Source organism: Melanostigma gelatinosum (genome assembly GCF_949748355.1).
Source record: "Melanostigma gelatinosum genome assembly, chromosome: 9".
NCBI classification, from domain to species: Eukaryota; Metazoa; Chordata; class Actinopteri; order Perciformes; family Zoarcidae; genus Melanostigma; species Melanostigma gelatinosum.
This window is the reverse complement of record NC_136642.1, coordinates 26,733,260-26,760,179: the sequence shown is the minus strand read 5'-3', so window position 1 is coordinate 26,760,179 and position 26,920 is coordinate 26,733,260. Positions and strand designations below refer to the sequence as shown.

General features: G+C 43.6%; 1 protein-coding gene across 1 annotated transcript; it reads left to right on the top strand.

Annotated features, from left to right (window-relative positions):
• Positions 1 to 26,920, top strand: sim1a (SIM bHLH transcription factor 1a; the record flags this gene model as incomplete). Its single annotated transcript, XM_079274757.1, has 11 exons — positions 1 to 175; positions 5,612 to 5,691; positions 7,983 to 8,072; positions 9,883 to 9,991; positions 10,078 to 10,163; positions 11,249 to 11,448; positions 11,602 to 11,708; positions 12,381 to 12,528; positions 23,367 to 23,529; positions 24,398 to 24,821; positions 26,340 to 26,920. 11 exons carry the CDS (start codon positions 1 to 3, stop codon positions 26,918 to 26,920), a joined length of 2,163 nt encoding a protein of 720 aa, XP_079130883.1.

Sequence of the window (26,920 nt, the reverse complement as noted above, 5' to 3'; positions counted from 1 at the left end):
ATGAAGGAGAAGTCGAAGAACGCCGCGCGGACCCGGCGGGAGAAGGAGAACAGTGAGTTTTATGAACTGGCCAAACTGTTGCCGCTTCCGTCCGCCATCACCTCCCAGCTGGACAAAGCGTCCATCATCCGGCTGACCACGAGCTACCTGAAGATGAGAGTGGTGTTTCCTGAAGGTGAGAGAGCCTAACTCATGAGCATTATTCTATACAGAGCATAACTCATGAGCATTATTCTATACAGAGCATAACTCATGAGCATTATTCTATACAGAGCATAACTCATGAGCATTATTCTATACAGAGCATAACTCATGAGCATTATTCTATACAGAGCATAACTCATGAGCATTATTCTATACAGAGCATAACTCATGAGCATTATTCTATACAGAGCATAACTCATGAGCATTATTCTATACAGAGCATAACTCATGAGCATTATTCTATACAGAGCATAACTCATGAGCATTATTCTATACAGAGCATAACTCATGAGCATTATTCTATACAGAGCATAACTCATGAGCATTATTCTATACAGAGCATAACTCATGAGCATTATTCTATACAGAGCATAACTCATGAGCATTATTCTATACAGAGCATAACTCATGAGCATTATTCTATACAGAGCATAACTCATGAGCATTATTCTATACAGAGCATAACTCATGAGCATTATTCTATACAGAGCATAACTCATGAGCATTATTCTATACAGAGCATAACTCATGAGCATTATTCTATACAGAGCATAACTCATGAGCATTATTCTATACAGAGCATAACTCATGAGCATTATTCTATACAGAGCATAACTCATGAGCATTATTCTATACAGAGCATAACTCATGAGCATTATTATATACAGAGCATAACTCATGAGCATTATTCTATACAGAGCATAACTCATGAGCATTATTCTATACAGAGCATAACTCATGAGCATTATTCTATACAGAGCATAACTCATGAGCATTATTCTATACAGAGCATAACTCATGAGCATTATTATATACAGAGCATAACTCATGAGCATTATTCTATACAGAGCATAACTCATGAGCATTATTATATACAGAGCATAACTCATGAGCATTATTATATACAGAGCATAACTCATGAGCATTATTAACAATGCAACAAAAAGAAGAACCTTTGGCCTTCATCGAAATACAAGCACAAGATCAAAATGATATAAACAAGAACATAATAATTACTACGGTGTCATATTGTATATATAATTATAGATACAATTATATGAATCAATGTGAAAATAAGCTGCTGATCTTATTCCTATACATATGGTTGATATTTCATTATCACAGGCTATATAGTAATAGTAGCATCTGCATGCTTTTTCTTCAGTATTTTCTTTATTTTAAATAATTCGGTTTGAACACTAAATCATTTTATTTCCCGTTGTCCTTTTTAATAAGTGGCTAAAAGTAATTTCTTAGATGGTAATTTGTAACTTAACAGTTTTTTTCATCAGTTTAAATAAATGAAAAGTTTCTCTCCGGTTTAAATGTGACTTAGCTATCAAACACAGCCGCGGTACAGTAGTCTGTGCATGAATAAGAGCTGTCGGGAGGCTGCGCTTAATCCCTGAAATAGCGTTATTAAAGGAAATAGAAACATTTTGAATAATGTCTTTTTTATTACATCTGTCCTGATCGCGTGGTATTAAAACATCTCTCCCTGGAGTGGCAGTAGTATCTGTCTCATAATACAGTATATATTATATATACATGAGTCAGTTCATTTATGGAGGCAGCAGCAGAAGTCTCCTGTGTCCGTCCCTCCGTCCGTCCGCCCGTCCGGGGCCCATGACGGCCGCTGCTTGCAGATGAGATGAGGCTCCATCCTGCGTGACTGCTGCAGAGCCGCGGATATTAGTGCATGCGCGTGTGATCCTCCACATATGGAGCTCCTTGTAACAGTAGAGGACAAAGGAACCAGGACGCATGACAAGCACCTGTGTTCTTACTCTAAATCTGTGATGAACACGATGACATGATTCATTATATTACCACAGTCAACTTAGAGGTAACAAACACAGGGAAGAAGGATCAGCTGGATAGTTGTATTATACTTTTATATTCATGACAATCTCTTTTATATCTCCACTATAAAAATATAACCAGATATTACTGCAAATACACACAACACGGACTGTGAGGCAGGTGGATCCAGTTATTTGATCATCTCCAATCAGCTTGAAATCAAAGTATTATTATTTACATGGCTGGGTGAAGAGAGAAAGTGAGATAGAAATACTGCAGGTTCCACATGTAACGCACACAACACCATGTAGGCTTGTTGAAAGAGACTTCTTATGATTGGACCACAGCAGGATTCCAAAAACAGACCGGAACATGAGCTGAAATATTTGGTGTAGAATCCGGATGGATTGGACTGATGGCTGGGGTCTGGGGGTCTGGGGGCCACAGGCAGATCAGATTCCCTAGTCAGGACATTGTGATGGTCCACTCTTCTTCTCTCCTGTACTGCAGAGCGAGATCCATGGTACAGAGTGTCTGCATGAATGTGTTCTGTGTCTGCAGAGCTTCAGGAAGATGTCTGCTGCTTCACAGTGGCAACAAGCTCTCAGAATTATTGAAGGAGCATGTAGCTCACAGGCAGCAGGTTGTGTTAAACCCTTCTGCTGGTTTAAAGCAGTGGGAGGGGGGGGGGGGTGGGGTGGGTTAGTACACTCAGAGTGGTCACTAGTGTGATTCTTGACCTCATGTTGTCCATGGGTTAAATTACATGACGCCCCACACACACACATCTGGATCCCTCCAGAGAGCTTGTACTGTGTATTACAGTCATTTATACAAAAACTCAAATCATAACTCCAGCTCACGGTTCCTCCGGTTGGACGGGACTGTGTGGCTGCTGTTCTATGACGGGACTTCGTCCACGCGGAGCTTTTTGTTTGCATCATGTTCTCAACACGTCAGAATCTCACCTCACTGTTACTCTTTAGACTTATTTTCAATCAACACAAATGCTTTAATTTTGATCAATATAATTATTATCATTACATTTGAATTATGTTTTACAATGTGTTAACTTTAATGATTGTAATTATATGCCACTGCTGACCTGAACGGATTTTTCAATGTTGAATTAATTGTGCAAATTATTTATGCTCTCAAATTGTGATCGATTTACTAAATGTATTTATATAATTTAGTTATTTGAACACGTTTCTTCCAAATGAATTTCGTATGTGTGTATATGTCTATAGATCTATATCTATAATTTTTCACATCGATATCTATATATGTAGATATTGATATGAAAAAGAATGTGTTTAATTGAACGTTCTCCTTCTTAATGTACCCGCCTCACTGTGCGTCCATGCGTATAATCACGTATAACAAGCGGACACTTCTAATAACGATGCTCAATAATGACAACAACAATAATGATTAAAAACACAATAATAACCATTCGAGGTAGGCTTGTTGGTAAATGACATAATGGAGATAATGGCGTAATGAAAATGATTAGTGAGTAACATGTTGTGTGGATGTATATTAATAGAGGAATATGTGCAGACTGCTGACTCCTGCAGCCTGCAAACCAACTTCACAATAAAAGTCCCTCACGTCATCAACACACGCGCGTTTTATTGGGTTTACAGGCAGCAGAACCCTCCTGCCTGTGATAATGGATGTATGGACATCATAGATGTATAGATGTATATCACTGTAGCCTCACTATTCTCTATAACAGCGCTGCTGTGAAGCACGCTCCAGACATAGCTACATGTGCTGCGTGCCGCTGGTTATTTGTGTCGCTGGTTATTTGCAGCAACATGCTTTTCATTTTCTGTCGTTTGAGTTTTTTTTAACCAATCCAATATAAGCTGCATATGAACGGCATTTGTATTTATTGTATGTTTTCGTTTCTTCCGGTTGGGAATTCATTGACTCGTTTTTTTCACAATCACAGCACTTTTTCAATAACAACTAATAATTATTATAATGATTTGGTCTATTATAATTATTATGGAGGCCTAATTGAAGCATTACGGGCGCGTGAGAGCCAGCTGATGACATCATATACACTCGTTATTAGGCCCTGTCTTTATATGTAGGCCCGGCTTATGAGCCATCATGTTCCTCCATGTGGCTGCTTGATGGGCTCATCTCATCGGGTCGCTTTATACCGACGTGAAGTCCATATGAGCCCCGTATGAAGCGCGAGTCGGCGGGATGTGCACGTGAACGGCTCCGGTGCGCTCCGTCTGCGTGGCTCCGTGCCTCGCGCCGTCTCACGGCTTATTTCCCCGCATATATTTTAATGCTACATTTACAATAACTCGATTAATTTCTAGAGCTGCCCATCAACACAGCGGGCTGACTTTACACTGGTGCTGGTTCTACTGTACACATCTGTGAAACACGCGGCAAGGTATTTATAATAAGCTGCTAGCTGCGCGGGACAAGAGCTTTATTGTTTAATACAAATAACAAGGGCAACGAATCTGGACAAATAAAGACAGGATACATATATACATAATGTCTATTATATATATATATATATATATATATATATATATTAGGGGTGTAACAATACGCGTATTCGTATTGAACCGTTTGGTACGAGGCTCACGGTTCGGTATGCATGAATACGTTTGAATAAAAAATATATATATATAAATTTAAAAACCTTTATTTAACAGGTCGTCCCATTGAGATTAAAAATCTCTTTTGCAAGATGTAAGTAACAATACTACATAACATTAAGGAGCAGTTTTTGTTTTTGATGCTTATGTGTTGCTAAGAAGACACCCCAGAAGATGGGTCACTCAGGTATAGTTCCATCATTGTTCAAAGTCAAAGAATAACTTCATGATGTTAGTTGTAATGAATAAATATATTTTAAAATCAAGTACATTTCTCTGGCATTTATAGTTTTCTACTGTACCGAAACGTACCGAACCGTGGCTCCACTGTATCGTACCGAACCCAACCGTGAGTTTTGTGAACCGTTACACCCCTAATATATATATATAAATATGTATGTCTACATATTTATATATAGAGAGAGAAACACCACCAATGACCAGTAACATCAACAAAAATACAAAATATGTGTTTTTGTAAGTTGCAAACAATATAAATAGTACAAATAAATACATTTAATGTATACAGCATATGGATATGCATATATATGCATGTTTATTATTTATTTACATTATACAGTAGATACAGTTTGTAGGATTTATGTTTGTATTAAATTGACACAAAAACTGTGTTAATCTTTTATTCTTGTTATTGACCCAATGTTTCTCTTTTTGATCATATGATGCAGTTAACTGTGTTAAAATGATATTCAATAATTGTGTGCTAAATAATAAATGAAAAAGGGCCTCAGTGTGTAAAATCAGTGTCTTACCAGTGTTTGTTTTTCTGTAATTAAAGCCTCATCTTTTGTAGTGATAATGCCCTGACAATAAAAGGACTAATCATGAATCTACTGCTCTTGTTAACAGCAGACATACAGGCTAACCCTCTCTGCATTGTTTCCCCTCATTGTAAACTCTCACATCTAGTGTCTTGATGTCTTCCCGTGCATGTGATTTGTTTGCAGGCCTCGGGGGGTCCTGGGGTCATGTGAGCCGCAGCTCTGTGGATGGAGTCAACCAGGAACTGGGCGCCCATCTCTTACAGGTGAACAGTGAACACTGCTTGTTCTCAGCTCTGCACTTTCAAAACAACTGGAAGAAAAGATGTAGGCTCTGGGCTCTGGTCACTTACAGTGAAATGTTCAGTAGAAGAAGCATTAGAACATGCTGAGCCCTTTGTAACATTTGCCCTGACAAGAAATGTATGTTTTTATTATTATTATAGCTAGACTGTGTGTGTGTGTGTGTGTGGGGGGGGGGGGGGGGGGGTGTTGTGTGTGTGTTGTGTGAGTGTGTGTGTGTGTGTGAGAGTGAGTGTGGTTTAGTGTCGTCTGCCTCCTGCTGCCGTCATTCTTGTGCTCTAAGAGTGAAATGAGCTGAACACATTCCTGGTCACGCACAGAGCCTCAGTCTGTCCTAAAGCCGCTCGAACATCAGCAGCAACACAGTGGAGCAGGACTGCAGGGCTACAAGCCTACAGGGCTGCAGGGCTGCAGGGCTACGGGGCTACAGGGCTACAGGCCTACAGGGCTGCAGGGCTACAGGGCTGCAGGGCTCCAAGCCTACAGGGCTGCAGGCCTACAGGCCTGCAGGGCTACAAGCCTACAGGGATGCAGGCCTACAGGACTGCAGGGCTACAAGCCTACAGGGCTGCAGGGCTACAGGGCTACAGGACTGCAGGGCTACAAGCCTACAGGGCTGCAGGCCTACAAGCCTACAGGGCTGCAGGCTACAAGCCTACAGGGCTGCAGGCTACAAGCCTACAGGGCTGCAGGGCTACGGGGCTACAGGGCTACAATTCTACAGGGCTACAGGCCTACAGGGCTGCAGGGCTACAGGGCTGCAGGGCTCCAAGCCTACAGGGCTGCAGGGCTACAAGCCTACAGGGCTGCAGGGCTACGGGGCTACAGGGCTGCAGGGCTACAAGCCTACAGGGCTACAGGCCTACAGGGCTGCAGGGCTACAAGCCTACAGGGCTGCAGGGCTACGGGGCTACAGGGTTGCAGGGCTACAAGCCTACAGGGCTACAGGCCTACAGGGCTGCAGGGCTACGGGGCTACAGGACTGCAGGCCTACAAGCCTACAGGGCTACAGGGCTGCAGGGCTACAAGGCTTCAGGTCTACAGGCCTACAGGGCTGCAGGCTGGCCACAGAGACCACAGAGAACCACAGAGACCACAGGTTGGCTTGCTCTGGTCACACAGACATAGATGGGATCCAAACTGAGCTACATGTAAGCCATCAGGTCTACAGGACTGTCAAACGTTCCAAACCACGAGGCTACATGCTTTCAAACAGGTCTACAGGATAGTCATCTCGGGTTGTAGGTCAGCTGATGAATATGACTGTGTGCTGTCCAAAGACCAAAGTCCAAAGTCCAAAGACCACTACAGAGTAAGGACAAGTGGCTACCAATGCCCCAGGAAGAGCACCGGGCTTTGAAGCAGATTTTACACAGTGGCCAAACGGTGGAATTACAGGTCCCAGGTCTGTCACGTGACGCCAGCCCAGAAAGACTTTCCCCCATAGACTTACATTGAAAAGAGACATCTGTAACTTAGTGGACCATTTTTATTAAAGAGAGTCAACTTCCCAGTACGAACACTTGAACATTATTATATTATTTAAATCATTGGGTTCTAAAAGCTGAATCCAGAGTTGTTTTCCTTCCTGTGTTCCTGTGAATGAGACCGAGGCTGGAGCCAGGGTTTGGAAGCGGGGTGAAAGGAAACACTCGAGCATGCTCTATGGGCCCATGGACGCTGAAGATTTGTATTTTGCTTCATGCACAATGACTGCATCCAGTTCTCTTCATGGTAGCTACAAGAGGGGGCTAGAGCTACAAGCTAGCAGCTAGGGAACACGCTGCTGCTTAAATCAGCGCTTCATTTCTCCAGAGACTCCATTTATCAGTTAATATTACAAATGCTGATCATAGTATAGTCTTCCTCTGACCTGCTAGTAGTTTAGGTAGGCTACACCTAGCTAAGGTGGAGGAAGTCCATGTTGTACTGCAGGGCTGTAGTAGCAGGCAGCATTAGTGTGAGCTGACCGTATCAACTGCTATGAACTGTGTACTTCAGCTGTTCCTTCAGAGCTACATTGTTATTTTTGTTCATTTCATGTCTTCAAACATTCTTCATGATGTTGTTACAACAATCAGTCTGCTGTGACAGTTTGATGATGTAATCATAAGAATTAGACAGGATAGTTTATACACGTTATCCATGGAAATGGACTCAACACAATAACATTGATTTTATTAAAGGATCATTATTTTCTGCCCTTTGTTGATATTAAATATATATTCATATTTGTTGTTGCTGTTTCTTTCAGACATTAGATGGCTTCATCTTCGTGGTTGCTCCGGATGGTAAAATAATGTACATTTCAGAAACAGCATCGGTCCACCTGGGCCTGTCGCAGGTTGGTTTGACGAACTGTGTGCGATGTCCTCATTATACAACATCTGAAGTCATCCTCCTGCTGCTTGGATATTCTACCAACACACTTTTTCAAAAATATTTCAAACTGCATGACCACTGATCTTTTACAAATTGTAAACACATCCCTTCTCTCAGGTGTCTTCCCACAAGCCCTAAAAACTGCAGTTATTAAACCGCTCCTAAAGAAGGCTAGTTTAGACTCTGCAGCAATGAAAAATTATAGGCCAATATCAAACCTCCCATTTTTAAGAAAAATAATTGAAAAAGCGGTTTTCCAACAGCTGACCAACTTCTTGGTCATAAATAACTGCTTTGATGTTTTCCAGTCAGGCTTTCGACAGCACTACAGTGCTGAAACTGCTCTTGTTAAGGTTTTCAACGACATCCACTTAAACATAGACAATGGCAGAAGTTCAGTCTTAGTGTGACTGGATCTCAGTGCTGCATTCGACACGGTCGACCATGCCATACTCCTAGAAAGACTAAACATCTGGGTGGGACTCTCTGGCACAGCACTTAACTGGTTTGAATCCTACTTGAAGGACCCAGAATACTTTGTGTCTGTAGCTGATTACACATCAGAGCTGACTAAAATTACATGTGGTGTTCCCCAAGGTTCAATAATGGGGCCTCTTCTGTTCAACATCTACATGCTTCCACTAGCTCAGATTATGGAAAACAACAAAGTGTGTTATCATAATTATGCAGACGACACACAAATCTACATAACTATGTCACCAGGGGACTATAATCCCATACAAGGGCTGGGTAACTGCATTGAACAAATCAACAACTGGATGTGCCAGAATTTTCTTCAATTAAACAAAGATAAAACAGAAGTAATTGTTTTTGGTACCAAGGACGAACAATTGAAAATCACCGCTCAGCTTCAGTCACTGATGTTAAAACCCACAAACCAAGCCAGAAATCTAGGTGTAGTTATGGATTCAGACCTCAACCTGAACAGCCATATCAAGACAATTACAAAATCAGCCTACTATCACCTGAAGAATATATCAAGGATTAGAGGACTTATGTCTCAACAGGATTTGGAAAAACGTGTCCACGCATTTATCTTCAGCAGACTGGACTACTGTAACGGTGTGTTTACAGGTCTCTGTAAAAAGTCCGTCAGAAAGCTACAGCTCGAGTCCTCACTAAGACCAGGAGGGTGGATCACATCACTCCAGTTCTGATGTCTTTGCACTGGCTTCCTGTCCAACAAAGAATTTACTTTAAAATCCTGCTGTTGGTTTACAAAGCACTGAATGGTTCAGGGCCAAAATACATCTCTGATCTGCTGCTACCTTATGAACCATCCCGACCCCTCAGGTCGTCTGGGACCGGTCTACTTTCTGTTCCCAGAGTCAGAACTAAACATGGAGAAGCAGCGTTCAGTTGTTCTGCTCCACATATCTGGAACAAAGTCCCAGAAAGCTGCAGGTCTGCTGAGACCCTCAGCTCATTTAAATCAAGATTGAAGACTTTTCTGTTTGCTGCTGCCTTTAATTGAACCACATTCAATTAATATATTAATCAATTTCCTGCATTTCTGCATTTTACAACTGCATTTTATTTCTTACAGTTTTTTAATGTTTTAATGAATGTTCTTAATTGTTTTTAAATCTCCTTTTCTTTTGCCTTCTGTTTTGATGCTTTTAATGGTTTTATGTGAAGCACTTTGAATTACCTTGTTGTTGAAATGTGCTATACAAATAAACTTGCCTTGCCTTGCCTTGCCTTGGTGTGTTGATGAGTCACAGTTCTGAGGGGAATGTTCATTTCAACAGGTAGAGCTGACTGGAAACAGCATTTATGAATACATCCATCCAGCAGACCACGATGAAATGACAGCCGTCCTCACAGCACACCAGCCTTACCACTCACACTTCATCCACGGTAAGCGACCCCCCAGGCGTGTTGCTCTGCATATGACAAGGACCCATCAAGCAGCATAATGACATGCGTGTCTTTTAACTCTGCAGAGTATGAGATGGAACGCTCCTTCTTTCTGAGAATGAAATGTGTCCTTGCTAAAAGAAATGCTGGTCTGACCTGTGGAGGCTACAAGGTAGGAGGGCTGTGCACCTGTCTTGTGATTTCAGTGGTCAGAAGACTAGAAGAGAGCTATACAAGTCCATTCCATTGACCAACATACAACGAGGTCATCCTCAGCAAACAGGATTCATTGCACTTTTCTGCTAAGATGACATGCTTTCTTGTGTGTCACATGTTGTCCTGGAGGTGGTGCTAGTAGTGTCTCCAGACTGCAGAGGGATCACCCTCTAGGGAGCATGCATGTGACAAGTCAATTTCAGAGCAACAAGCCTGTTGAAATTTCATTGTCATTTATTTCTATAAAAATGGAATATTTTACCTAATGGCGTTGACAAGTTGAAAGGTTAAGTCACCAACATCATGAGGGTTCATCCTCTGGAGACATAATATCCATAGCATGTTGACAGGGCTCATGGACACTAGGAGATGATTCTTCTTCTTCTTGGATCCAGAGCCTCTGATGGTTTCACATGATCCTCAGCAGCACATGGAGTTTTCTCACTTGTCATGGAACTGTAGATGTTCAAACCTTTTTCATTTATGTGAGCAGGAATTCTCCACGTTGGCCTCAAGGTTGAACCGTTTGTCTGCTGATACAGACTGTGTGATATAGTTTAAAGCTCACGTGCAGGGAAGTGGTCCTAGAGTTACTAAAGCAGAAAAATGTATCGAACTCTGAAGCCATGTTCAATTTTCCATTTCCCTTTTTCAAAAAGATGACAAAATGCCCACACACTCATCGAGTCCCTCTTTCTCCTACATGACAACCTTTGAAACACAGATGGGCCTCTCCACTCCAGGGGACAAACTAGCATCACAGGGAAGCAGAACACAAGATGCAGAGTAGTGTCTGGGTTCACAATGCTGTGGATGTGTTGTATGTTTGGTTCAGAGTGACATACTTCACACAAAGAACCCGTAACTTATTTCCTACTGGAGTAAAACTAAGGCTGAGAATGTCTTTTTAAAAAGGAAGAACAGGAACAGAACTTGGTAGTCATTCATGTTCATTGATGAATTACTAATAGTGGCAGATCAAACGCTAAAGGGCAACAGTAAAGCTGTATGGATTGATCCGTCTGTCAACTCCTGGTCCAGGTGATCCACTGTAGTGGCTACCTGAAGATCCGTCAGTACAGCCTGGACATGTCTCCGTTTGACGGCTGCTATCAGAACGTGGGGCTGGTGGCTGTCGGCCACTCGCTGCCGCCCAGTGCCGTCACGGAGATCAAACTGCACAGCAACATGTTCATGTTCAGAGCCAGCCTGGACATGAAGCTCATCTTCCTGGACTCACGGTACGTTCTGTGTGACAGTGGTCTGTGGTCTGGCTGAGATTTCTTCTGCTTGTTTGTGTGTTACATATGTTGTGCGTGTGGTTCGTGTGTGTAAAAGTGGGAAGGCTTAGTGAACCCTGTGAATGTGTGTGTGTGTGTGTGTGTGTTGCTCAGGGTTGCAGAGCTGACGGGCTACGAGCCTCAGGATCTCATTGAGAAGACTCTCTATCACCACGTCCACAGCTGTGACTCCTTCCATCTGCGATGTGCTCATCACTTGTGTGAGTTAGGTTTGTTTTACCTTACTACAAAATCTCTCTCTACACACACACACTGTTCCAGAGCAGACACAGCATGATACAATGTCATAGAGTGCGACACGGATGACATGGTTTGTTTCAGGCCAACCCAGAAGTTAGCATGGTTCCTGGGTTAGGGTTAGGGTTAGGGTTCGGGTTCCTGGTTCCATTTTACTGCAGCAATTGGAATTGTCTGAAACAGGAAGAGGAACTGTGGGAGGATTATCATTTGAATTGTATACATTTCCCACCTGTTCAGGTCACAGACCTTATTGAAGGTCTCGAACCAAGGACCTATTAAGAACAGCCTGTTGAGTTTGAGACGAAGGGCAAACATGCTGGTTTTAGGATCCATTCCTGCAGCACTCGATAGTGTATTATGTTCACTATATGATGTTACTTCATATTTCCTAGTTGTGTGATATGATGTTATCTTGTGTTAGGCCAGGTCATGTGATGTTCATATGCAACATTACCTCATATTATTCTTTAAACCATTAGGCAATAGATACATACATTCATATGAAGCTGTTCTTACACCTATTGACAGAACCATTTCAGTCATTCACATGTGTCATTTAGTAAATGCTATGATATACATTTGTTTTGCCCCCAGTAATCCTCTGCTGTAATTCCTTTCCCCTCTTGTTCTAGTACTGGTCAAAGGTCAGGTCACTACTAAGTACTACCGTTTCTTGGCCAAGCCAGGTGGCTGGGTCTGGGTTCAGAGTTATGCAACCATTGTACACAACAGCCGCTCATCTCGACCTCACTGCATCGTCAGTGTCAACTATGTTCTCACGTGAGTATCTGTCTCTGTGTCTGACAACTTGACCGTCACGGTCACTAACAGAGTGTGTGACACAAGGAGCTGTCTCAACTGTTTGCAGTGATATATTCACATACGGTTGGCGATCTAGTGAGCGACAGCTACAGTTAGAAACTTTAATACGAATAACTTTTTTAACCGATTTGTTCAAACGGTCCCTGTATCCACTGACAGAAGAACATGAGAGAGACAGTCTGTTTTCATCATGTTCCTCTGACTCCTTTTACTGGTCCTCATGGCATTTGAAAGGATCCACCACACCTGAAGAAAATCAACCAATCAGAGCCGAGGAGTCTTCTCGTTTTCTAAGCCCAGTGGCTGAACGGACGTGAACACAGCTGTTAGTATTTTAGGTATTTACTTTGGAGGTTCTCCCTCCCCCCTTTACAGATTGATTGCAGACTAATGACATGTTCTGGTCAAATCATTCAATACAAACAAATCCAACAAATCTCCATCTCCATTGATGAGCTGAGCCACTGTTACTTCTCACATGGTAATGCTCTTATTTTGACAGAGCACCAAATGTGCCCAACAGGTGTACTCTGTCCTCCTGTCTGAGTAACATTGCTTTTAAACTAGTGTCCTCTGTGTTAGGAAACGAGTGAGCTTATAGAATAAAGAAAGATTATATCTGGGTCCTTTTCTAAGATGAGTCTTCAGGAGGAGCCAACAGGCTTTGGTTGGAACGTCACCGACAGTGTAGAGAAGTCAGAACGTATCGAGAGTCACACCAACAAGTTGTTGTTTTTGTTGTTTTACGTTGTCTTCTTTGGCCGTACAGTGACGGCAGCATGGTTATGAAGGCTGAAACATGTCCAGGGTGTGACCCCTTTTGAAAAAATTAAAGAGAAGTGATGGATGCATGGAAGACGCCCACTGCTGACCATCCAGCCCTTTTGACCTAACAGCAGCGTATAGACACATCCCAGTTATGTCAAGTTTGAGTGTTGGAACTGGAAACATGTAAAAGTCTTTGACACAAACTCACTATCGGTTGTTTATCACTAGAATAGCTGAGAATGTTGGGGAGTCCTCCGCACACGTGGATCAGAGGTGAGCTCAGTTCTCTCTTATACTGTCAGTGTGAGCGTTGAGAAGACAATGAGTGTTGGTCCTCGAGATTAAAGCAAACAGTTGCTGTGAAGCAATTAACGGGCGGTTAATTGGAAGTATGATATGATATATGTTTGCAAAATCTGACAATGAAGAAAGTTTTGAAGTCATATTCAGTTTTTTACTCTTTATTGTTGTGAGTTTGAAACAAAGGAAGGGTGATGATGATTTATTTGAGGAGAAGCAGAAGTCTCCCGCTCTTTCTTCTGACATTGCTGCTCTGTGGCTGAGCCCTTAGTTTGCTAAGTGTGCTCATGTGCTGGCTGTTACCTGTGGAGGCCTCTCTGGTGGAGTTTATCTAAGACTGAAGCAGGCACTGAAGCTTATCGAAAACAGTCCGACAGCACTGGGTCGCCTCTAAAATCTTCGTCACAAGCTGCTACTTTTCAATCCCTTCCAATAAAATCAAACTGTAATCATTACGCTCTTATTAATAACTGAGGGATACTGTTTACTGCCCATTATCTAATTTTTCTATTACCCCTGATGTGCATATTTCACAGATGTACAAGTGAGCGTGTGAATGAATCGGCCCATAAAGAGCAGCTCCCTCCTACATCACATCCACAGCAGCTCTGTGTTTATGGCCATCTAATTGATGGGTGCTGTAGCTGAGGGTGATAATCACCATTATTTTGGTCAATATTGAGATCACGATCATGTATTGCGATTATTCATTTCACATTTAAATCAGCAGAGCACTGCTTTCACTTCCATGCTATCCACCCCTTTGCATCACAATAACAATCTTCCAGAATGATCTTTCATCAAAACCCAAAATGAAATAAACAGCACTGCTTTCCCTTTCATGTCCCGTTACATTCCTGCTAATTGACACATCTTTGCATCAAAATAAGACTTCAAATAAAGTTCTTCTTCACCTGAATTCAGTGCATTTTCCTTTGGCTATCGACAGTATATTAGTCTTCTACTCTGGACTTCTGCTCACACAGCAGCATGACAGCTCCCCAACAGTGAAGCCCAAACATCTCCATGTCCCCTGTCCCCCGGCTGTTAGTTTAGGAAGCGCTTGATTTGATATACAGCAGTTTTCTCTGAGAGGAGCATTTCAAACACAACACTCAACCATGATCATTTTATTGTAGGAAGCCAAAATTACGATGAACATTTGATCAACTGTGCAGCCCTACTGTACGGAATGAGCCAGCATGCTTCCTTTTCTGTTTTGCGTGATACGTGGGACAAAGGACAGACAAAGAAAGAGAATAGGGCTCTATGTGTTGCTCTTCCCCCTGGGGATGAATAAAGTGTACATCTATCTATCTATCTATCTTTTACATTAAGTCATGTAGAGCACTAGTGGTCAGCCTCGGAGGTGGGACTCCTCAACGTGTCACAGAAGAAATCGCGAAATAATTAACAGGATAAGACAGACCATTTGACTTCTCTCTTATCTGTTCTTCTTGGTCATTTTACCTCATCAGGCCTCTAAACGTTTCATTTCAAGGGGTGTATGATAAAAAACGTTGGGGACCAATGCTTTACATTGCAACCATTTCTTTCTATTAAATCAATGGAATCCACTCACACAGTATCATCACTGTGTGGTTCTGAATCAATGTTTGCATGAACCAATGGGCACTCGTACATATACATAATAGGCTAGAGCTGAAACAAATAAACACTCAATTGGAATTTTTCAAACAGATATGCAGAACATTGTCTGACTTAAGCTTGTGCACTGTGAGGATTATCAGCTTTTCTCTGTCCTGTATGATGGTGGACTGAAGACGTGGTAATGGACTGGTTGTTGGACTAAACATGCATTTTGAAGAACTGATGCTCTGGGAAATTATATTTCCAAGGCAAACCTGAGCCAGCCCTAACCATAAACCTGAGCCAGCCCTAACTAGTGTTGTGGAATATTTCCTTGACAAGTTCAGGAGTGAAGTTGGTTTTATCCAAAGTGTTTACCATAAAAACAGAGTCTTGATGAATGATCAAAGTTTCAAAAAGTCAATTTAATGTTTGCAAACAGAGAACACAAAACACAACCACGTATTGCAGTGAACTGTGAATATGCTCTAAAGACACAGAATCAAAACAAGATATTTATACCGGCCGGCAGAGAGGAACAGATAAAACACAGGAGACTACGGCAGAAATGTTTAGTCTAACCAGAAGCAGCTGATATAGAGAAAGAACACGTCGGCTGTTTGTCCCGACTAAGATAGAAAAGTGACCCTTGTACCAGACCAAATAGGTCAATGTGTTCAGACATCCAGACGCCTGTACAAATGAACTTTCTAAACAGCAATATGTCTCACAGAAAATATGATGAGGAGGTTAAAACATTTTTTATCATTACACTCCACTCTTTTGGTTATACCATAACCACAATTAACATAATAAAAAAATGTTAAAATACTAACTAGAGAACAAAGGGTGGACTGCCTTTGTCTCAACAGACCCCAGAGGATTATTCTGCATCTGTCTTGAGAGGTCTGTTCCTAGCTAGATCATGCTTCATGATGAAAGGGCCGTTACGAGCCCTGCTTCTCAGGAACACGTTGAGGTTGTGATGGGTAGCGGGTTGTTGTCCTTTTCTTTTCCCTCGTGGTATTGATGAGTTGTAGACAGTTAGCACAGATCACGACGTGTCTGTCGGCCACTGCCCGTTGTGATCCCGTCCGTGAATCACTGCTTGTCCCTGCCGCGTTGGTTCTTTCGGTGGTGCCTTTTGGCTGACACTTGATGCAGGTGTTTGCTCACCTGAAGCTTCTCCTGGGTCTGGAACCTTTTTGCAGTGTGACGCGTGGACCCAAGTGGCTCTCTCAGCTACCTTTACTGCCATGTGGGTGATGAGGAGGATCTGGAACGGGCCCAACCAGCGCTGTGCTCTCCAGTTCTTCCGTCTGAAATCTTTCACCACTACGAAGTCACCGGGTTTCAGGTTGTGGAGCGGTCCCTCCGCTCGCCTCGGGAGGGCAGCTGCCACCTGTTGTCGTATGTTAGATAGAGCAGAGGACAGTTGTGCACAATATGTTAACATTTCATGTTCGCATAAGGCGGTGGATGGGAGCGGTGCCGTGGGTGCTTCCGTGCCTACATGAGGAGGAAAACCAAACAATATCTCAAAAGGACTCAGATTGCTGCGTGTTCGTTTCCTCATACGCATGTACATCAGCACTAGAGGCAGGGCTTTTGTCCATGGTAACCCAGTGTCAGCACAACATTTTGCTAACTTTGTTTTGAGGGTACCGTTCTCTCGTTCAACAGCGCCACCACTGGCAGGATGGTAAGCACAGTGTGTTCTTAAGTCGACACCCAAATAGGCGCTTAGTTCTGTAATGGCCTGGTTTACAAAATGAGAACCGTTGTCACTTGATATTTTAGTAGGAATGAGGAATGATTTCCGAAATCAATGCCTTTGCCACTGTTGCAGCGGTCTGTTTGCTTGATAGAAAAACTTCAACCCACTTTGACCACATGTCCACCATCACAAGACAGTGTTTCTTACCTTCAGATGGAGAGAGCTCAACAAAGTCCATCATAATGTGTTCAAAAGGCCGTGTTGGAGGCGGATGTGCAGCTTGGCTGGACACCGCTACAGGCCTGCCTACATTGTGAGTAGAACAGGTTACACATGCAGAACAACATTTTTGTGCATATGAGGTGAACCCCTTTGTGAACCACGTTTCATTTAATGCGCTCAACATTCCTCCTTTTGACACGTGGTCTAACCCATGTGTCAACTTAGCATAATGATTGAAATAGTGCTTAGGCAGACATGGCTTAGCATCAGGTCCCACCCAAAGTCCATCTGTGTAAGTACAACCTGAACTAGACCACAGCCGTCGCTCTTCCGGAGTGGAGAGAGTTTGCAGTGCTATAAGAGAAGAAGGAACTTGCACGCATGAAAACGCGAGAGCAGAGGAAGTGGGGACAGAGCAGCAGCTTTGGCAGCCGCATCTGCTCGTGCATTTCCTGTTGGTACGTCATCAGTCTGATTAGTGTGTGCTGCACACTTACATACTGCAATGGCTGTAGGCAAAAGAATGGCCTCCAACAGCTCAGCAATGAGAGTGTGATGAAGGACAGGCTTACCGTCAGACTTCAGGAATTTGCGATGTTTCCACAAAGCGCCAAAAGTGCACAACGCCGAAGGCGTAACGAGAGTCAGTGTGGATAGTAACGGTCTTACCTTTAGCGAGTTTACATGCTTTAGTGAGTGCAATGAGCTCAGCTGCCTGGGCTGAGAGGTGACATGGTAGGGAACCTGAACACAGCACATCAGAGTCAGAAACAACAGCAAACCCCACAAGATTAGTACCAGTCTGAGGATCGCGAGAGGCTGATCCGTCTACATACATTACCATCTCGCTGTTGGCCAGCGGAGTGTCCAACAGGTCAGGACGAGGAGTGCACTGAGCTTGGAGCTCAGCCAAACAGTTGTGCTCCTCACCATCCCCAGGAATAGGAAGTAACGATGCAGGGTTAAGGTTAGTACAGCGTTTGACAGTTACGTTCGGCATGTCTAGGAGACATGTGTGATAACGCAAATATCACGCTGCAGAGAGATGAGAGGACTTTTGTTCGAGGAGGATCAAAGAGACTGAGTGAGGTACGAGCAGTGTCAGCGGCGCGTAACCGACAATGTCACGTGATGCTGCGAGCGCTCTTTCGCACGCGGCCACAGCACGCAAACATTGTGGCAGGCCAGCAGCGACTGGATCGAGTTTTGCGGAGAAATACGCAACTGGTCTGAGTTTGTCGCCATGAGATTATAGCAACACGGAAGTCATGCAGCTCTGTCTTTCATCTACTGTTTGAGTGAACGGCTTATGCGGATCTGGCAACCCTAGAGTAGGAGGAGTTTGCAAAGCACATTTCATTTGTGTGAAAGCGTCATGGCCTTCTTTTGTCCAAATTATTTTGTCATGTGCTGTGAGATTTTTACTGTGGATCAAAGATGACAATGGCTGTTCCATTTGTGAGTAGTTAGGTATGAAAGACCGACAGTATGAACACATTCCTAGAAAGGACATCATCTGTTTTTTAGTGTTTGGTTGAGGCAACGAAATAATTGAAGCGATTCTTTTGGGGGAGAGAGTCTTACCTTTTCCTGAAATGTCATGGCCAAGAAAATGCACGTTTTGTGTTACAAACTAACTTTGAGAGACTGGCCTTGTGGCCTTCCTGTGCTAGGTGCTGTAGCAGCTTTAATGTATCCTTCTGACACTGTGCCTGAGTAGGAGCTGCGATAAGGCAGTCGTCGACATACTGAAGTAGGGCAGAGCCTGGTGAGAGAGTTAGACTTTCTAAACTTTCCCTAAGAGCGTCATTGTAGATTGTTGGTGATTCTGTATACCCCTGACACAGCCGTGTGAAGGTGTAAGGTTTCCCATTGAAGTTAAAGGCGAACCAAAATTGAGAATCTTTGTCGACTGGGACACTGAAAAAAGCATTTGACAGGTCAACAACAGAAAACCATTTAGCATCAGGTGGAATCTGAGCTAGAATAGTATATGGATTAGGCACATTCGAGGCGCGTGCGTGGACTGAAGCATTTACTGCTTTCAGATCCTGCACAAAACGGCACTCAGTGGGTTTGTCTTTGTCTCTGATCTTTTTCACAGGAAAAATTGGTGTTCGTACTGGCGAATCCGGACATGGAACGATCACTCCTGCTTTCAGGAGTGATTCAAACACTGGTGTAATACCGTCAATGGCCTCCTGTCGCAGAGGATATTGGTGTTTGTGGGGTCGGAAGTCAGAGCGTGGAGTAATGACGACCGGTTGGCAGTTCTTGATCAAACCCACTTCATATTTGTGCGCCGCCCAGATTGTCTGTGGAACAGAGGCAAGAGCGGGAGAAATAGAGACAGCGTTAGAGACGAACGTTTTAGCTTTGTTGTTATGTTCATAAAAAACATAGACAGAACGTGAAGCTGCCGTCAGGAGAACACAAAAACCACGATGGTACCCAGTCGACTTTGAGCGTAACACGAGTGGCTCATTTGTTGATTCCCAGTCAGTGAGCGCTTCACATTGTGCCACGAACGGTCCCAGATCTCGCCATTGGTCAGTTCGACCCTTGGACAGCGAGATGTGAGGAGACGAGTCTGCCACTCGAAATAGTTCTTTCTGTGTGGGAGAGAGAGACACAGAAACAGCAGATTTGTATGTTGACCAAAACAAGGTAGAACAAACAATCGCATCATTGATGCCTTCAAAAAACGTATCCTCATAGGATTCATCTGCACCCTCAGAGACATAGGAGGTGCAGTGGAGATGTTCTGGATTCATGCATTCTGCATGAGGCGAGACACGAGTGTCAACGTCTTGAACCAGTCGTGTGGCTTCCTTCACAGGAATCCACCACTGATAAACATGAAGTGGAACAGGAGCAGCCATCTGCATCATGTGTTGTATGGCTCTGTGTCTAGTCACTTTCAGTCCGTCAGGGGATGATGCCAAACAGATGCCATAAGCGCACATCAGGCCTCTGCCCATCAGATTAATGGGACAGATTTTTTATCATTACACTAGAAACCTGAACCAGTCCTAACTACAAACCTGAACCAGCCCTAACTATAAACCTGAGCCAGTCCTAACTATATACCTGAACCAGCCCGAACTATAAACCTGATCCAGCCCTAACTATAAACCTGAGCCAGTCCGAACTATATACCTGAGCCAGTCCGAACTATATACCTGAGCCAGCCCTAACTAGAAACCTGAACCAGCCCTAACTAGAAACCTGAACCAGTCCTAACTATAAACCTGATCCAGCCCTAACTAGAAACCTGAGCCAGTCCTAACTATAAACCTGAGCCAGTCCTAACTATAAACCTGAACCAGTCCTAACTATATACCTGATCCAGCCCTAACTATAAACCTGAGCCAGCCCTAACTAGAAACCTGAACCAGTCCTAACTAGAAACCTGAGCCAGTCCTAACTATATACCTGAGCCAGCCCTAACTATAAACCTGATCCAGCCCGAACTATAAACCTGAACCAGTCCGAACTATATCTGGCTGCCATCCTACTTTTTAAGACTCTAGGAACCACAAGTAACCCTGAATCACTGGATCGCAGCTCTCTAGTAGGGCAGTATGGTACTATAAGCTCTTTAAGATATGATGGAGCCTGACCAATTCGGGCTTTGTAGGTAAGTAAAAGGATTTTAAATTCTATTCTAGATTTTACAGGGAGCCAGTGCAGAGAAGCTCATACAGGAGTAATATGATCTCTTTTCTTAGTTCTTGTTAGTACACAAGCTGCAGCATTCTGAATCAGCTGGAGAGATTTAAGAGACTTATTAGAGCAGCCTGAAAATAAGGAATTGCAGTAATCTAGTCTAGAGGTAACAAATGTATGAACTAATTTCTCTGCATCGCTTTGAGATAGGATGTGCCTGATTTTTGAAATATTACGTAGGTGAAAAAAGGCAGTCCTAGAAATTAGTTTTATCTGAGAGTTAAAAGACAAATCCTGATCAAAGGTAACTCCAAGATTCTTTACGGTGCTGCTGGATGCCAGGGCAATGACATCTAGAGCACATGTGTCAAACTCAAGGCCCTCGGGCCGAATCCGCCCCGCGAATCCGCCAGCAAAAGAAAAAGAAAAAGAAAAAAAAGAAAAAAAGAAATAATAAAAAAAACCTTTTCTTTTTTTTTGGTAAAAATAATTAAAAGTTAGACTTGAAAATAAAAGTATCCCCATGGTCGAAATTATGAGATAGAAAGTTGAAATGATGAGATAGCATGTTGTCTGTGTACCGACATTAAAACTATCACAACAGGTGGACAGGAGAGGCAACAGCCCGAAAAGAGGTTTTCCAACGATTGAAAAAGATCGACAAATAATCCCAAAATGTCCACGAAGAGAAAAATTGATTCAGAGGGAAGAAAATGTAATGAAAGATGGGAAAGTGAATACATGTTTGTGCTTCAAGGAGAAAAAGGCGTGTCGGTCATGAAGGATACAATTCACGTCGGCATTTTGACACCAAACACGGAGCTAAATTTAGCCTCCAAGAAAAACATCAAATTGTCCAAGAATTAAAAGGCAGACTGCAATCACAGCAGAATATATTTACACAGCTACAGCCCAGTGCATGCTAAAGGTATGTGAGCAGTGCTCCGACCAGATACAGACTTTTACAAATGTCAGTTTGTGAAGAAACACCATCGCAGACCGAGTTGATGAACTAGCAGCAATCTAACAACACAGCTAGCTAAGAGACGAGCAGGTACTTGTGTTTGTAATGAACTGTTGATGAAAGCACAGACAACACGGATACATCATCTATCATGTTCATCAGACCTGACTCTCAGTGAGCAGCTCTTGGATGAAGCTGCCATGCACAGGACGACGACAGGGAGGAACATTAGTGATGCAGAGAGGTGACACAAACAGCTTTGAACAAAGTTAATGTCAGAACTTGTGTTTGATATTTGTCTTTGTTATTTTCTTTAATAGTTTGATCTTTGATAGAGTCATGTGGGTTTCTTAACCCTCAATTAAAATGATTTATGTTATAATAACAGAAATGTGTTTAAATATCATTTTTCATTTCTATAACTGCATGTACAATATTTGTACACTTAAATAAACAATAATCAAATGCAGAGAGAGTTATTTAACAATATGTTAGGGAGAAGTTAGTTATACAGTCTTACAGTTACAACCGGCCCTTTGAGGGCGACCGTGATGCTGATGTGGCCCAGAGTGAAAATGAGTTTGACACCCCTGATCTAGAGGAACGATATCATTAGTTAACTGATGTCGGAGGTGTTCTGGGCCTAGTAAAATAACTTCACTTTTGTCTGAGTTTACCATCAGGAAGTTGCAGGTCATCCAGGTTTTTATGTCCTTAAGGCATGCTTGAAGTTTAGCGAGCTGGTTGATTTCATCTGGCTTGATCTATATCAGTGGTTCTCAACTGGTCTGGCTGCGGGACCCACCATCACCCCTTAATGACAAGCCGCGACCCACCCCCATAATATCGTTGGTGTTCATCGATGTGTCATCGTTTACAAACTGAGATGGATCTGACAAATAGGACTTGAACCAGCTTAGTGTGGTTCCTTTGATGCCAATCAAATGTTCTAGTCTCTGCAACAGGATGTGATGGTCAATGGTGTCGAATGCAGCACTAAGGTCCAACATTTGTCACAGTTTGTCTCAACTAAACCTGTTCTCAAAATTAACTGGTCGTACGTGGTGAGATCTGTAGAACACTTTAGCAGGAAATCAATTCTCATTTCCCCGGAGTGAGACATCCCAGCTTCTCCTCTGGGCCTGATTTAGCCAGACATAGCCTTTAATCTCCCCGTGTATTTGATTGGACAGCTCTCCCGCTGTAGAGTGTTTGTTGAAGGCCTTGCTGCAATCCTTCTGGTAAAACAAGCATCCCAACAGCCGCTCCAGCCCCCTCAGCACACCCCCACCACTCCCACACACACAGGAACACAAACCCACTGCCCTCTCAGCACCATGATGAGGCTCTAATTGCTAAACAGATGTTAATGGTTTCTGCGCCAAGAGAAAACCCAAACACGCAGGTACACATGGGCTGTTTGTGTTCTTTAATAAACAGCCTTTCCAGGCAGCTGGGATCCCTCCTGGTGTAATTATGGAGCGTATTAAATCTATGACATGCAAATGAAAAACATAAATAATAGTACTGTGAATGCACCGCATGGACTTATGCTTTTGTCTTTAGGGAGACGGAGTATAAAGGCCTGCAGCTTTCTCTGGACCAGGCCTCGTCCAAGGCCTCCTTCCCCTACAGCAGCAGCACCGCCAGCCTTACGGAGAACTGCAGAACTCCCAAGAGCAGAGTCTCCCGGCCCAAGACCAAAGCTCGGCTCTCGCCATACACTCAGGTGAGGATTGAATGTCTTAAGCTGTCATTGTCACTGTCATTGTCACTGTCATTAAGCCTCACCACGATGCACTACATATGTCAGTAGCATCTCCTGTTGTAGCGCTTACTCATTCAGGTATGATGCCTTGTTTTGGCAATTTTAAGTTCCTCAGGTGAGGTACCTGTATGACAGACTTGGCTGTTGTTTTTGTAGTTTTGTCTGTCATTTCTATCGGTTATGATAACATTGATGAGATCTGGGAACAAGTATGACAGGTTAGCCAGATTATCTAAAGCACTTCATTTGTGTCATGACAGAATGCAGCCCACATGAGGTTCCTCCTCATGAGCTGTGTGGTCTTCCAACAGTGAAAGGAGTCAGTCGAGGTGGTTCTGGAGCTTTCTATCCTGTACAGCCTGGAAACACCTCCAGTTCTAAGAACTGGAGGATGTAGCTCTGAAAAGGGATGTCTAGCTTACTGATCCTGTTGCCACAGCAACCCTGAATGCACCACAGTAGAGAGCACTCGTGATGTTGGGAATAAACCCTCATTTCACAGGAAAACTATGTGCAACTAGTTTTAGTTAGTTGAGATAACCGCTATCTCAACTGTCCCAAATTTGACACAGAGTGTGGCCTTGTCCTGGGAACTTTTGATAGCCAGTAAGTATGCAGAGCTAACCGGTTTGGAAGATGTTGTAGGATGACTAGCTCTGTCTAGGGAACCAGTGGAAGTAGAAAGAATGCTAACATTAAAACAAGAAGCCTAATAATACTTGAATGAATACATTCATTCTATGAATGATGAGAAGGTGCTCAGATTATTTGTTATAGAGGCTTTCTATAATATATATTATTGTCTCCCTACACACTTTTCTCTGTGCAGTATCCTAGTTTCCAGACGGAGCGCTCAGAGTCGGACCAGGACAGTCCGTGGGGCAGCAGCCCCCTCACAGACTCCGCCTCCCCTCAGCTGCTGGAGCAGAGCGAGGGCCTGGAGGCCTCCTGTGTGTACAGGCAGGTCCCCGACCCCCGCACGCTCTGCTACAGCTTGTCCGAAGAGCATCATCACAGCGCCAGCGACGGCTACGGACAGCTCCACGCACAGCTCCACGCACACGGTCAAGGTCAGAGCTGTGAGCGGGGCCGATGTGAGGCAGGCCGCTATTTCCTAGGAGCTCCTCCCCCTGGCAGGGACAGGTGGTGGGGCACCGCCCGGTCCGTCCTGCCGCTGAGCAAAAGCTCCTCGGAGAACCACGAGGGATGTGACAGCAGTGCACCGCACATCACAGCCGTCCACAGCTACAATGGTGAGGACTAAGACCTGGGCAGTGTCCCCTGTAGAGACCCAACTGTATGAACGCCGTGACACTTTTAGACTGAAACTGCCAGCAGCCAGTACTCTGTGCTGATAGTCTTTAATCCAGGGCCCCTGAGAGATAGATTAAAGGTGCTTCCCGTGAAGTCTGTCGTCTCAATACAGTAAACAGTCTGAATGCATTCTGTGCTGCTGTTGTGCCTCATGTCATGTCCTCATATGTTGATACCAGAAAAGTCCTGAAGCGACACGGTGTTGCTCTCTATCTTTTCTACTCCTTTAATTGAGAGCATGTGTTTTTCCTTTGAATATGGAAGTCTCGATCTTCTAGAGATTTGATCCAGTTTGCAAGACCTCAAGCCTAAGTTGCTCAACACGTCCAGTGACTTCCAGCTTCCGCACCTATGAGCCCAGGACGTACGGTAGAAGGGCTGATGACACAAAGTGCAGTTGCAATCATTTACCGTATCTCGACAGCTGTTAATGTTTTCAATAGGGGTGTAACGATACGCGTATTCGTATTGAACCGTTCGTTTTTTTTCGTTTTTTTTTATTCGTTTTAAACGTTTTGGTCGGTTCGTCATGCGTGCCGAACCGAACAAAACATTTGAATAAAAAAAAATAAAATTGTTTTTTATTTTTATTTATTTTTTTTTAAACCTTTATTTAACCAGGTAGTCCCATTGAGATTAAAAATCTCTTTTGCAAGATGTAAGTAACAATACAAGATGTAAGCAAGATGTAAGTAACAACACTACATAACATTAAGGAGCAGTTTTTGTTTTTTATGCTTATGTGTTGGTAAGCAGAAGATGGGTCACTCAGGTATAGTGCCATCATTGTTCAAAGTCAAAGAATAACTTTATGATGTTAGTTGTAATGAATAAATATATTTTAAAATCAAGTACATTTCTCTGCATTTATAGTTGTCTACTGTACCGAAACGTACCGAACCGTGAATTTTGTGAACCGTTACACCCCTAGTTTTCAATGAGATTGGGGCCACGGCTTCTGACCCACATCACGCACACAGAAGGCTCAAACCCAGACTGTCATTTTGGTATTTGTGTTAACCATGTAAGCTGAAGAAAAGTACCTCTGAGTTAACACGGAGCAAGTCTTCACTGCCACGAGAGGTTGCCGGGAGACTCCGGGAGTTACAGTCTATCGTGACTCGGGACGCATTGATCCGACTTTTTCAGGACTGATACCGAGTACTAATCCGATAACTGGGATCCTTCTTTTATCTACAACAACATGTAACAAATAAGCAAATAGATATAAATTTACTGAAGTGTTATTTAGTACTAAAATAATAAATTGTACACCACCAACTTGGTAACGAATCTTGAAAACCAACAGGAATTACAATTCAAGTGTAAACCTTTTAGAAGCAGCAACAAATTGGTCAAAAGTTGAACAGGACTTGAAACTCCAGTCTATAATGTTTATGTTGAAACAGCGTTTAAGTATGGAATCTTTTGACTGTTGGCATCGTGTCCTCCTGCAGGCCGGGGCCACTGGGACGAGGACAGCGTGGTCAGCTCTCCAGATGGAGGCTCAGCCAGTGACTCGGGGGATCGGTACCAGGCTGACCAGTACCGGTGTAGCCCGCAGGAACCCAGCAAGATCGAGACTCTAATCCGGGCCACTCAGCAGATGATCAAGGAAGAAGAAAGTCGATTTCAGCTGCGCAAGGGCCCGCTGGGGCCGGCCAACGGGCTGCCCAAGGGCCTTGGACAATGCTTCACCCCTGAGTATACGCAGGAGCCGCTGCAGACCGTTGTGTGTCGAGGTTTGAGTCAGGTGATCAGCCCTGCTCCTAGTCCAGCCTCCCTGTCCAGACTCAGCAGTCCAAGTCCTGAGCACCACCATAAGCCCAAAGACTACCTCCAGACGGACCCATCCCCCCTTTCTCTGCCATTGCACCACCCGTTTGGTCGGCCGGGTCCGTGCTCGGCTTCCCCCGCCTCGGCCCTCTACCCCCCCCACACCCATCCGCGGCCCTACTTGGACAAGCATAAAGCCTACTCCCTGACGGGCTACGCTCTGGAGAACCTCTATGACCCAGAGAGCCTCCGGGGCTACTGA